Here is a 12597-nt window from a genome sequence, read left to right on the forward strand (position 1 = left end):
GCTCAAGAAAGCCACATTGTTCTGCTTCCAGATAAACAGAAACTGAAATTCCTGGACAGGTTCCCTCGTCCCACCCTGGGCGGGAGTGGGAAGTGGGCTGCGATACATTTCACTTTTCTTGAAAAGCCTTTCTGAGCTCCGTGGCTCCTGCTGACGCAGGCCACCCCCGCCATCTGCAGAGTCAGGATTTGCAATCAGCCATTCAGCAGCGTGTTCCGCAGGCCTGCTCGGGGCCAAGCACGGGGCCTCCGCTAAGCCTGTGCCTGGCTGGCTGTGGCTGTGCCTGGCTTCAGTGAGTGTGGACAGGGCAGGTGGATGCGTGGACCCGGGCCATGTCTGGCTGTTAATGCAGGTCAGGCTTCGCGCTGCCGGGATTTCTCTGATGAGGATAAGAGCAATGGGTTTGTAACTGAGTGACACGAGCTCTTAATCCTGTCTTGATTCTTTTCTAGCTGTGCAACCTGAAGCAATGCACCTCTGCTCGGTGTTTCCTCATAGATCAAGTGATTTTGGTAAGTCTACCTCTCGGGATTTCTGGGAAGATGAGGACCACGTCTGCATTTGCAATAATGCAAGGACGCCAAGGTGTGCAGGCCAACCATCAGCCACGCCCAAGATCCACAGGGCTTAGCAAGCAGGTGCTGAGACCAGCGGCCTGCACACCCCTGCCCAACACCTGCCCCATTGTTGTGAGATGTTGACCTTGCCGCTGCCCTGCCGGCCATGGGTTCCTAGTCCCACCTCCTCCCAGGACAGAGACTAAGGCCCAGAGAGGGCAGATGTTGGCTCAAGGCTGCACAGCGCAGCATGGCCCAGCCAGCACTGGCACCCAGAAAACAAAGTGGCCTGCCCGGGAGTGTGGGCTTGGGAGCCAGACAGACCCCAGCTGGAGCCCAGCTCTGCAAATTCCATTCATTCAACAAACACGCGCTGAGTGTCTGGCACGCGCCACACACCACGCTCAGCACAGGGACCCAGGGGGACAAGATCGTGTGACCCTGGCCAGCTCCCTGCTCACAGTATGATGGGAGAGGTGGTGAACCAACAATCAACGAATACACAGCCATGGCCCCACCCCCGTGAGGAGCAGTGAGGGACACACGGGGCGGGCCTGAGAGTGACGGGCTGGGGTGGTTGCCGAGGTCACTTGCGAGGCCTCAGTGGAGAGGAGCCGGCCATCCTGTCGCTGGGCTCTGCTGACCTCCTTGGCTGACCGGTGAGGGCCTCAGTGAGTGTGGGCGGCCCGAGGCGGAGGCGGGGTGGCCGCGGGGGCGGAGTCTGCAGGCTCAGGCTGGGCGTGTCCTGCCCTGGAGGATGAGCTCCGCCCACGCGATGCGCAGAGCAGCCCCTGGGGCGCTGGTGCCACGTGTGCCGCGTGCGCCACGTGCTGCGTGTGGGTCCTCACACGTCAGCCTCCAGTAAGCCTGGGGGGTGGGTCCGGTCATCACCCCATTCCACAGATCAGGAGGACGAGGCTTGGAGCTTCAGCAGCCTGCCCGGGGTCGGCGAGCTGTGAGTGTCACACAAACGGCAGCAGCCAGGGCGAGCCTTTGGAGAAAACGGACCACAGGGCATCGCCCTCCCGCTCAGACCCCCGAGACCTCGTGCGGCTCTGTGCACGGGAGCCAGGCTCCTCCCTGCGACCCCCGAGACCCCGCCCAGTCTGGTCTCCGCCCACTGCCTTCCCCCTCCCCCATTCTCTCTGCCCCTCCTTGGTCCTCCTCGCTCCAGTTCTGAGCCTGGCCGCCCTGTACCGGTGCCCGTGTGGCTGGCTCCTTCCTGAGGACCAGGTCCCAGCTCCGATGGCCCTCCCTGGACCAGCCCGTGTGCCGCCCCCGGGGCCTGAAGTGTACACCGTGTCCTCAGTGGGCCAGCAGGGAAGCCCTGAGAAGTGCTTGCCGCCGTGGCCGCTCCTGCCGCCGGATTTATTACAGCAGGAAGACACAGCTGGGCCGCCGGCGCTGGCAGGCGGTGGCCTTGGTGCTGGTAGACCTGTTTGCGGGACCTGGACAGGTGGAGGCTTCTGACCATCGTCTCCCGTGATCCGGGCCATCTTGTCTGAGAGGCCACCAGCCCTGCCACATCTCACAGCCTTGGTGATCATGCCCAGGTCACAGCCGCCACCCCTGGTATCCCATGGAGGGTTCCTTGGTGTCTGACATCAGCCAGGCGGGCCACAGAACAGAGCAGGTAAAGACCTGGGCCTTGGAGTCAGCCACAAAGAGAGTTCAAATCCCAGCTCTACCACTTGACAGCCACGTGCCCTTGGCTGAGTAAACTCCACTCTACCCTCCACTTCTTCAGCCCTGAAAGGAAAGGGAGCGATCCCCACCTTAAGGAGTTGCTGTGTGGATCAAGGGAGAGATCAAGGGTGAAAGGCATGGAACACAGCCACAGGCACCAAAGGCAATGACCGCTGTTTTTATTCCCCAGGGACTTCAGAAAGGCGTGCGTAGAGGGGATGCTCAGCCTGCGATGCAGTTAGGCCCTGACAATCCCACCACCAGCTGAAAACGTCCCAGGTGGGAAGACGCGTGTGCCATCCAGCCCACCGAGTGTCACAGCTCAGCCTCTCCTGCCTTGGACGCCCTCAGAACACTCAGGTCAGCCTGCACTTGGGCGGGAGCATCGAACACCAAGTCTAGTCCATGATGAAGGACTGAATGTTTCATGGGATTCACCTGCATCCAACACACCTTGGCAACACGGCACACCGCGGAGCATCAGGGAGTGCGCCCGTGGCCGCGGACCGGCACCGCCACGCAGCGCCAGGCCGGGGAAAGGCCAACACTCGGACACATACGGTTTCTGCAGAACGTGAGTCGCTGCCGCAGCACTGGGAAGTCAAAGGGTTCTAAGTCAGGCCCACTTGTCCCGTGCTATAAGACGCCTTTTTTGTGAAGGCCAATTATGTCACCAGCTCTTTCTAAATATTTGATCGCTGCTTTTTTAAAATATTTGATCTCTCACTCTCACAACCCACGCAGCATGCAGGTATTGTGATGTTCCCTGTGGGGTAGGAGAACTGGCAGGTGGATGGGGGTGGGGCTGGGCGAGCCGCCCTGTGGCTTCTGGAGCCAGTGCTCCCCCTACACCCCCACACTTCCCAGCTCCTCGGAAGGCCAGGCGAGGCCACTGGCCAGGCAGGCAGGCCAGCCCACACGCCTGCCTGCCTGCCTGCCTTCCCTCTCTCACACCAAACTCCCCAACACCAGTGCCAAGGCAAGCCCAGTGCCGGACAACCGACACAAGACAAACACAGAAACACCCCCTGGCCTCGGGGAGCTCAACATCTTGCAGGGTGAGAGTAAAAGCACAGCTACACAGATGTACCCGTGAGCTCTGGGGATGTACAAGTGACCCCCAAACTCACCAGGGGCCGTGTATTCTCTCCCGGTGCATGGGTCGGCTGGGAAGTTTCCTCTCTGCTGTCAGGCAGACAGGGCGATTGGGCTACAGGTGCCCAGACGGCCCACCCTCAGCCTGGCGGTTGCACTGACTGCTCACAGGGTGCGCTGGTTCGCTGGGTGCCCGACTCACCCAGTCGTGTGTCCTCCCACGACAGAGCCCCAGGGGGCACAGCGAAGACTGCATCGCCTCTCTCGGCCTGAGATCCAGGACGCAGGGGCTCTCCCCTCTGCCACAAGCTATTGGTCAAACAAGTCCTTTGCTTGGCCAACATCTGATACTTCCAAACGTTTGTGGAAAATGGAATTATGCGTTGATTTGGGTGCAAACAAAACCTGGAAATCCATGCACCGTTTTTGCATGTGGCACATTTTCCACGAATGTTCTGAAGCACTTTTGACTGTCCTTGGCCCAACGTAAGAATGAGAGTGAGGAATCAGTGTGCCCAACCCAAGTAGGATCGTTTCTACCCAAATCTATTTAAAGATTTATTTTTTTGAATGGCACAATTGGAGAGAGAGAATTCTTCCATCCATTGGTTCATTCCCCACAGCCAGGGCTGGGGAGCTTCTTCCAGGTCTCCCACATAGGTGGCAGGGGCCCAAACACTTGGGCCATCTCCTGCTGCTTTTCCCAGGCCATTAGCAGGGAGCTAGATGGAAGTGGAGCAGCCAGGACTCGAACCTGTACCCATATGGGATGCTGGCATGGCAAGCGGCGGCTTTACCCGCTATGCCACAGTGCCAGTCCCTGTCCATTGAATTTTTAGCTCAGGTCAAAATGCTGAATTGTGAGGTCATTAGGATGGGTCACATCCTTTGGCCAATGGAGAAACTGAGACATGAAAGTGTGAAGAGCATCCGGTCATTTTTTTTTTATTTGAAAGGCAGAATTACAGGGAGAGAGACAGAGAGAGGTCTTCCATCCACTGGTTCACTCCCCAATTGGCCACAACATGCAGAGCTGGGCCAGGCCAAAGTCAGGAGCCAGGATCTTCTTCTGGGTCTCCCACATGGGTGCAGGGGCCCAAGCACTTGGGCCATCTTCTGCTGCTTTCCCGCCATAGCAGGGAGCTGGATTGAAGTGGAGCAGCCAGGACTTGACCCTGCACCCATAGAGATGCCGGCACTGCAGGCAGTGGTTCTACCAGCTATGCCACATCGCTGCTTTTCATTCTTTCATATAGAGAAACTGAGGGCTTGCCAAGGGTCACAGCCAAGTTCATGGCAGAGCCAGGAGTGACAGGGGGTCCTCACAAGCCAACCCACTCCTTGTGCTTTACCCCATGAGGAAACCTGGTGCTGGGGCGGGGGCTGGGCCCCAGCAGGACCATATCCCTCTCCCCACCTCTGCCATGTGTTTATAAACGGAGCCCTTCCAGCACACCTGGCACCAGTATCTTATCTGATGCTAACAGGATCATCCCCATTTAACAGATGAGAAAGTGAGGCCCAGAGAGGACAGCTGACTCCCCCAGGGCCTTACAGCTGCTGGAGTGCAGCGACACCAAAGCCTGTGCCTCCCAGGCTGCCCCAGAAACAGCTGAGCCCTGCCGCAGGCCTCAGGTGCACCAAGAGGCAGCACTGTGGCCTAGGCAGGGGGGGGGGGGGGACGGAGGAGGGTCTCAAGATCAAACCCCAGCCTGAGGATCTGCTTCTGAGGCCCGGGTGGAGGCAGCCATGCCCAGGGTCCCTGGGAACCACTCCTAACAAATGCAAGGACCCTGGGCCACATTCTCACCAGGTTAAGAGCAGAAAACCACAGTCAGACCAGAACCCAGACCTCTGACCTTGGCTGCACTGGGAGGCTGGGGGCAGGTCCCCACATAGGCCGGTCAGACACACACAGGGCCACACGGTGGCATTCAGACAGCAGTTTATTTACAAAGCACTTTACAAACGTCCGCTTTTGCCTCCCCACAGCCCCCTGCGAGGTAGGTCAGTAGTCATATCTACAGTTTACAGATGGGGAAACTGAGGCACGGGATGGGGTTGTGGCCCGCCCCATTGTAAAGAGAACTGCACACCCGCCCATCAAAAAATAACAAAGTCAGTCAAGAAAAGCACTGAGCCGCCACCCCCAAACCTCCCTCTGAACTCCAGGCTGGCAGCCCCACTCTGGGGCTGGCCCTCCCCCCGCAGCCTGGCCAGGAGCCACGGGGGCCCCGAGCCCAGAGGCTGTGGTGCAGCCCTGCAGTAGGTCACCGGCTCCAACTGAGCAGGACCGTGGCGGTGAGGCCTGAAGCTTCCAAGAAGAGCAGGCAGGGGAGAAGCCCACTCGGGGCAGGCAGCGACGGGCAGAGCCCGGGTCAGGGATGTTCATAGCACGTGTCAGGGAAGCCAAGTGGGCAGGGATGGTGAGCAGAACACCCCAGGGGCTGGGAGGGCACGGGGGCACAGAAGGATGCTGCTGCCCCCTGGGGGAGGATGGGCACATCCGTGCAAGCCCAGCCCCCCCCCCCCCGCCCCCAGACTCCCAGGGTCTGGCCCAGACTGGATTCTGGATGCCACCCCCAGGGCGCCCTCCACCTGCACGCAGAGGGAGCAAGCTGGGTGCACACCACAGCCTGGGACTCTGTGCCGGGCCCCACTCATCTCCGGGGAGGGCTAGATGTCAGCAAACGGCCTGGCCTGCGTCCCCCAGAGCAGGCTGCTCTGAGCCCTGTCACACTGGCAGGCAGTGCCAGTCTCTCAGCACAGCCTGCAAGGCCCCACGAAGCTGGGCGGGCTGCAGTCTTGCCGCGCTCGTCCTCGGCCCACGCCTGCCCCTGGGCCGCAGTGGAGGACTCGCAGTGGAAGGGACACCAAGATGGCCCAGCGTCGTGGGCCCCAGAGCTTCCTCCATGGAGGCTGTGGCTGAGCTGAGCTGAGCTGAGAGCACAGGTCTTCCTGGCCAGTCCTGAAGGGGGGCTTGGGCCTGAGTGCGAGGTGGGCGCCTCAGGCCAGGGGCCCCCTGCTATCTCGACTCCAACCCCTCCAGGTACTCCAGGGCCACGTCGTAGCAAAAGTGGTACTGATCCTGAGGAGAGGAAGACAAGGGGTCAGAGGCTGAGCGCCCCCTAGAGGCGGCAGGGGAAGGGCAGAAGGGCAGTGGGGCGAAGTTGTGACGTCGCGGGACTAGACTCAAGGCCCAGGGGGAGGGACCAGGCAGGGGAGAGCGGGCGCTGAGGCCTGGGGGCCAGGCCGGCCGAGAAGGCTGAGTGGCTGGGCTCGGGGACCGGCCTCACCATGGTCTCCACCATGTTGGGTTTGTAGTTCCGAAGCGTTTTGGCAGCGAAGAAAACGTCCACCAGGTTGTGGCAGCGGATCATCTCCAGGACCGTGGCGCAGGCGCAGAAGGTGCCGCTGCGGCCGCCCCCGTTTCTAAGAGACATCACAGGTCTGGGGGAAGAGCTTGGGCCGAGGGGGTGGGGCTCAATGTCGGAGGGGCGGGGCGGGGCAACCAAGGAGGGAGGGGCAGAGTCCAGGGGCCAGGGGGTGCGGCTAGGGGACAGAAGGGGGGAGGGGGCAGACAGCGAGCGGTGACCGCAGGCCCACTGGGTGGGTTAAGGAGGAGGATCAGAGGCCAGGACCGACTCCAGCACGTCCTCAGTGGACACTCAGAGTGTGGATTCTGAGGGAGGTGGCCAGCACATCCAAGAGAAAGCCACTGGGCAAAGCAACAACCCAAAGCCCCCAGAGCAGGGCGCAAAACGAGCGCTGAGACCAGTCCCCCCAGGCAGGCCCCCAGCCCTCCCGCCGGACCTCTGCCCTCGGCCGCCGCAGCACTCACAGGCAGTGCACGACGGTGCGCCCGTCCCCGCTCTCCGCCTGCCACTTGTCCACCTCGGCCAGCAGGTGCAGGAAGGCCTTCTTGGAGTCGGGCGTGTCCCGGTACGCAGACCAGCGCAGGAACTGGAAGTGCCGCACCAGCAGGTGCCCCTCCTGCAGCTGAGGGCGTGGGCGGCGCCGGGGCCACTCAAGAGGACCATCAAGGCTGCCCCGGCCTCCGCCCAGCTCCTCGCCCCGGGGCTCCCCAGACCACTCACCCGAGAGACGTTCTGCACCCGGAACACGCGGGCCACCAAGTCCTCATCCGCTGTGCCCGACACAAACTCCACCTCCATGAGGCCATACTGCTGGCGACCCGGCTCCGGCCAGTACTGGAGGCAGGGCTGGGGGCGCGGGCATGGAGAGAGGAGAGCTGAGTGGAGCCAGGCCAGGGGTCATTCCCACGGTCACGGCCACCCCGGGGCTGCACACAGCCTCACTCCAGATCCCCTTCAGGATCCCCCAGCACCGCCCGCCCCTGGGCACCCTGCACCGATCAGATCAGCCGAGACAAACCCTGCAGACAGGGCGCTGCCACCTGCCGCGCTGCAGGCGGGAATCCACACATTAACGTGCTCACCGGATGCGTGTGCACAATCCACAGACATGCACGCCTACATGAGGCCGTCTCCTTCCAGGGACACTCACCCCGGAACCCCACCCCCACCTCGTCTCTCACTTCCTCCCAACAGAGGTGGGCATAACTCAGCTCAGCACCCTCTGCTGCCCCGGGGCCCCATCCACGGGAGATGTTGGTTGACTGAACGGGCCAACAGGGAACCATGAATGATGTCACGGCTGGGTGACAGAGGCCCCTCTGCCCTCCCCTCTACCGTAGCAGGGATGGGCTCCTCTACAGCTCGGATTTGCTCCAGACTCCCCCTCCCCATCAGCACCTGGAGCCCCTCACCCTGCAGTCCTGGGTCATCCACCCCAAATGACAGACTCGAAAGAACGCAGGTAACCACGGCTCGCCCAGGCAGCCAGCAGGGGGCTGTGGCACAGCAGATCTCCCTGACCTCCTGGGGCAGGGCTGGGGTGCTGGGGGCGTAGTTAGCAGAGCCTCTGCACTTCCTTCACACTGCAGCCTTGCGAGCCCGGAAGGGAAATGAGGAAGGTCCGAGGGGCTGCCCCCAAGCGGAGGTCACCAAGCCAGTGCGAGCTCAGGCCCCGAGGTGACTGCCACCCTCCTCATCCCCACCCCTGGCACGCGCTGGGCCCAGCACCTGGTCTCACAATAACCCCGGCAGCACAGGTCCATGTTACAGAGACGAAACAGAGGCTCACCGAGGGAAATCAACAAGGACCAAAGAGAAAACAGGAGGCTTGGCTGTTCCTCTCCCGCAAAGTCTCCAAGGTGGGCAGTTTTGTGGAGCAACCAAAAAGCAGAGGCCCTGAAAGAAGCAGCCAGCGTGGGCCCGGCTCTGCCACCCCCCAGCCCTGCGGCCTTGCAGAGCGCAGAGGTCACATCCTCACACTCCCGCCTGAAGACCCTGTGCCCAGGTCACTGGAGGCTGTAAATAAGATGCTAAGAGCAAAGCAGAATCCCGGCTTCCGCAGGTGACCAGCAGAGAGCTGAAACTTCCTTACAGGTGAGGAAGGGGAGGCCCTGGGAGGGAGGGAGACTCTCCAAGGTCACACAGCAAAGAAGTGGCCGAGCTGGGGGCTCACCCAGGCGGAGTTGGACTGGTTCAGCTGGTTGAGCATCACGATGGAGGTGCACCCGTAGTCGTAGACCAGCCGCCAGAAGTCGGGCGTGGTGCTCTGCAGTGGGTGCAGGGTCACGATAAAGGCCGCGCTCCGTGTGTAGCTCTGCGGGGAAACGGGACTTGGCGGCGGCCCAGCCCTGCCCTGGGCTGTCTTCCCCTGCCCCACCCCCAGCACCCCAAGCTGGACAGCTGGGCCTCACAGGACCAGGCTGCCCGCAGTGGCCCACTTCCAGAAGCTGGCCGGCACACGAGGCCTGAGCTGACCAGGTGGGCCCCCAGGCCTCCGTGCCCAAGCCCTTAGCCCCGGGAACGAAACAGCCACAGGTTCCCCTGTGCGTGGCAAGGGGCGTTTGAGCGTGGCGGTGGGGGCCGGCCAGCCTTGCTCCCTGCCTCACCACCTCTGCATCTGCTGGTTCTGCAGCCAAGACCAAACTGCTCAAACATCTGCATGGCGCGCGCGCGCTCTCGCTTCTTCTGGGATTTTGCTTAATTGTCACCTCCTCAAAGAGGCCCTCTTCACTGCCTCATCAAAAATACGTGCACACGCACGCACACACAAAACCAAATCACACATTCCTTCTGCCTCGTCGTTTTCTGTAGACATTTCCAGTGCAAGAGCCCACGCTGTACAGTTATTTACCCACTGTCCCACCCTAACCCCCCCCCACAGTTCAGGGGAGCACAGATTCTGGGACATGGCCTCTGCCTAGCATGTGGTAGGGGCTCAATGAATATTTCTGAATAAATCAATCTACAGGTCCCCTCCCACTCCACGGACTGCACCCCGAGCGCTGCAGACAGCGGCAGGCACAGGCTCTGCTCCCCGCTCCTGACCCTGTCCTCCTGGGCAGGCTGGCACCGGGCTTCTCCCCATCAGAGCTCCTGCCTCGAGTCTCCCCTGGGGCTGTGCCCTACCCCACTCCTGCCTTGTCCCCTCCTTCTCCTGAGCTCTTCTCCTACAACACTGCTCCCCGACCCCAGCCCTCCTTCAGACCCAGGGGCTGACACAGGCTCCAGGGACCTGCTCTGGCCTTGACCTTGCGCCATGCTTTGGAATGGAAGGGCCCTCGCCAGTCTACCAGCTCCCCGGGGACAGGGCTCCCCGATGCTCGCAGAGCGCCAGTTCCTCAAGGCCCAGCTCAGGCCTGGCTACCCGACAGGGCTCCTACAAACACCCCAAACTGACCCAGGCTGGCCCCCAGTAATCAGGGCCTCTGGCTCCGGCACCAACAGGACCCAAGTGGCTGCGATCAGGCGTCAGAAGCATGAAGGACCCCAGTAAGGGGGCAGGAACATCTCAGCACCTCTCTGGCTGATGGGCCCTTCCCCACCCAGGGCCCAGGAGCCGCCCCACCACTCTCTCCAGTTCAGAGACTCTCGGCCCTCAGAAAGCCTCCTTTCCAGGCCACCCGTGGCCAGATGAGCACACTGAGGCCAAAGAAGGGGCTGGGAGGGAGGCCGCAGAACCCTGAGGCTCCATCACAATCTCCCCAGACCCTTATGCCACCCCCTCGGGGGTCCTGCAGCACGCCCAGCCGCTTTGGGCAAACAGAGGGGTGTGTGTGTGTGTGTGTGTGTGTGTGTGTACACACGCACATGCAAATGCATGCATAAGCACACACACACACCCCACGCTCCAGCAGACTGGGTGACAGCGGCCCCGCTCTCCCGAGTGAGCAGCCTGGGAAACCACACCCAGCATACAGCATCCTGCCCAAGGGCTCTCGGCCAGGAACCAGGCCACAGAAGTCCCGCCTGCCCACAACCTGCTGTCAGGGGCCTCCCTCACCCCCACCTCCCATCTCAGCATGGGAGGACGCCTGGGGACGGCACACCCAGCCCTGCCCAGCTCCGTGGAGTTGGCACCACCCTGCTACCCACTGTCTTCCAGGCCCACCTGCCCCCAGAAGGCGCGCATTCTACCCAGCCCTGCTCCTGCCACTCGGAGTGGCCCATCCCTGACACCAGGAGGGGCTGGTGCACAGATGGCCCCCTTGGCCTCCAGTCCAAAGTCAAGTTTGAGCTGTAACACCTGCATGTCTGCTCGCGGCAGGCAGCCAGGGGGACTACCACAGCCTCCTCCCTCAGACAGCAGCGTCTCAGCCCCCACAGCCCCAGCACCCACCTCCTGCTCTGCTGCCACACGTGGGAAAGGAGGCGGGGCCCCTGGACTGAGAGCCTTTAGATCCAGGAGGTACCCGGGAGGAAGTCACCATGGCAGGCCGGCCCCAGAGCAAGCTGCACTTCATCTTCCAGGACAGCTGCCCAGGCTCCGGACATCAGGCCTCAAGTCCCAGCCCCAAACCTTAAGGCCACCCAACCAAAGCCCCTGAATCACTCCCCCTACTGCAGGAGCTGCTGGTCTGGGCCTGGGAACAGCCCTGCCTGAACTCCACAGCCCAGACCCCGATTAATACCTGAGGGGGGCACCAGCTTCAACCTCCTCTTTAGAAGTTCAGTGAGCAATGGGAGGGGCCTGGTCCCCGGAACGGGCAAAGGTCACCGCCAGCCCAGCCCTCTGCTCTGCTCCCTGGGCTCCGGACCTTGCCCAGTGCTGCCGGGAGGGGAGTCCTCAGCCACCCCCCACGCCCGCCACTGCCCCACTCGTACGTCTGTAAGAGCCGCATTGATGTAGTTGTTGGGGTCCCCGTCGGTGGAGAGCAGGAGGGGCAGGCAGCGGTCGGGCGGCAGGACGTCCATGCTGCGGTTCTTGTCGCGGTTCCGCGGCAGCAGGGCGATGCTGCACTCCTCCACGTCCAGCGCCGGCGTCACCGAGTTCAGCGTCTGCGGGGCAGGGAGGACATCGTGACATGCTCCCGTGACGGACACCGGGCTGAGGATTCGCAGCCGAGATCCAGGGAGAAGGGGACAGAAGGCGGGGGCCCGGCATTCCGGTGTCCAGGCTGTGCAGGGCCTGGGGGGAGCTGTCTGCCTCCTCACTGCCCACGCGACCTTAGACAAGCTCCTGCAACTCTCAGCCTCAGTGTTCTCAACTGTAAAATGGGAAGAACATGGGCCTACCATGTGGGGCTGCTGGAGGGCTCAAGTGAGAAAACAGCGAGCGCCAAGCAGAGCCTGGCACACGCGGGGCTCGGGATGCAGGCGGCACGGTGCTCTCCCAGCTCCTCGGTGCCCCTGCCACAGGGCCCTGAACCCCACACCCTCCACAGCCCAGGACCTGGCACAGGGGTCCCCTTCCTTGGTCACAGGCCTTGTCTCAACAGGATGCAGGACCTGCGCAATCTGTACTAAGCCCAGCCGTGGCCTCCAGCCTCTCCCGCACCCTCTGTCTAAAGTCACGGGGTCTCAGTTTCCTTCTCTGGCTCTTGGGGATCCCTCGCAGGGAACCCCAGTCTCTCAGGACCCTCCAGACCTGAACCCTTTGCCCAGGGGGCCGCAGGAACACTTCCTGTGAGGCCACCCTGTGCCAGCTCTGGAGAGGCAAGACCCTCGCAGGAACCACAGGGTGGGCAGTTTTCCTGTGACACAGTAAGGCTCAGTCCCCCGGGCACGTGACCAAAGCCTCGGGCCATCAGTGTGTTCAATCCCTCTGGCCCTAGGAACTGGTTCAGGGCTCGGCACACGAGAGCTGGGGCCAGGCCCTTGCTGGGGCTGTTGCGAGCAGCAAGTATCTTTTTCACAGCACCGTGTGGACCCGTCCTGCTGGGAGC

General features: G+C 62.1%; 1 protein-coding gene and 1 long non-coding RNA gene across 9 annotated transcripts in view; one reads left to right on the forward strand and one right to left on the reverse strand.

Annotated features, from left to right (window-relative positions):
- Positions 1-221: 221 nt before the first annotated feature.
- Positions 222-2957, forward strand: LOC138850327 (uncharacterized). Its single transcript, XR_011390042.2, has 3 exons — positions 222-352; positions 453-512; positions 2434-2957. It is a non-coding gene; the product is annotated as an uncharacterized LOC138850327 (long non-coding RNA).
- Positions 2958-5266: 2309 nt separating this feature from the next.
- PTPRU (protein tyrosine phosphatase receptor type U) overlaps positions 5267-12597 on the reverse strand; it is an 87055-nt gene continuing 79724 nt past the window's right edge. For all 8 annotated transcript variants that reach the window (XM_051856778.3, XM_051856777.3, XM_089301141.1 and 5 more), the window contains 6 exons: positions 11537-11710; positions 8889-9029; positions 7436-7561; positions 7180-7337; positions 6635-6770; positions 5267-6426 (listed from right to left, as the gene is read on the reverse strand). In XM_051856778.3, the coding sequence (XP_051712738.1) occupies positions 6364-6426; positions 6635-6770; positions 7180-7337; positions 7436-7561; positions 8889-9029; positions 11537-11710 (798 nt within the window). In that variant the 3' untranslated portion in view covers positions 5267-6363. The remainder of the gene's footprint in view (positions 6427-6634; positions 6771-7179; positions 7338-7435; positions 7562-8888; positions 9030-11536; positions 11711-12597) is intronic.

This window comes from Oryctolagus cuniculus, chromosome 7 (assembly GCF_051225735.1).
Source record: "Oryctolagus cuniculus isolate XC-2025 breed Fujian yellow rabbit chromosome 7, ASM5122573v1, whole genome shotgun sequence".
Classification (NCBI taxonomy): domain Eukaryota; kingdom Metazoa; phylum Chordata; class Mammalia; order Lagomorpha; family Leporidae; genus Oryctolagus; species Oryctolagus cuniculus.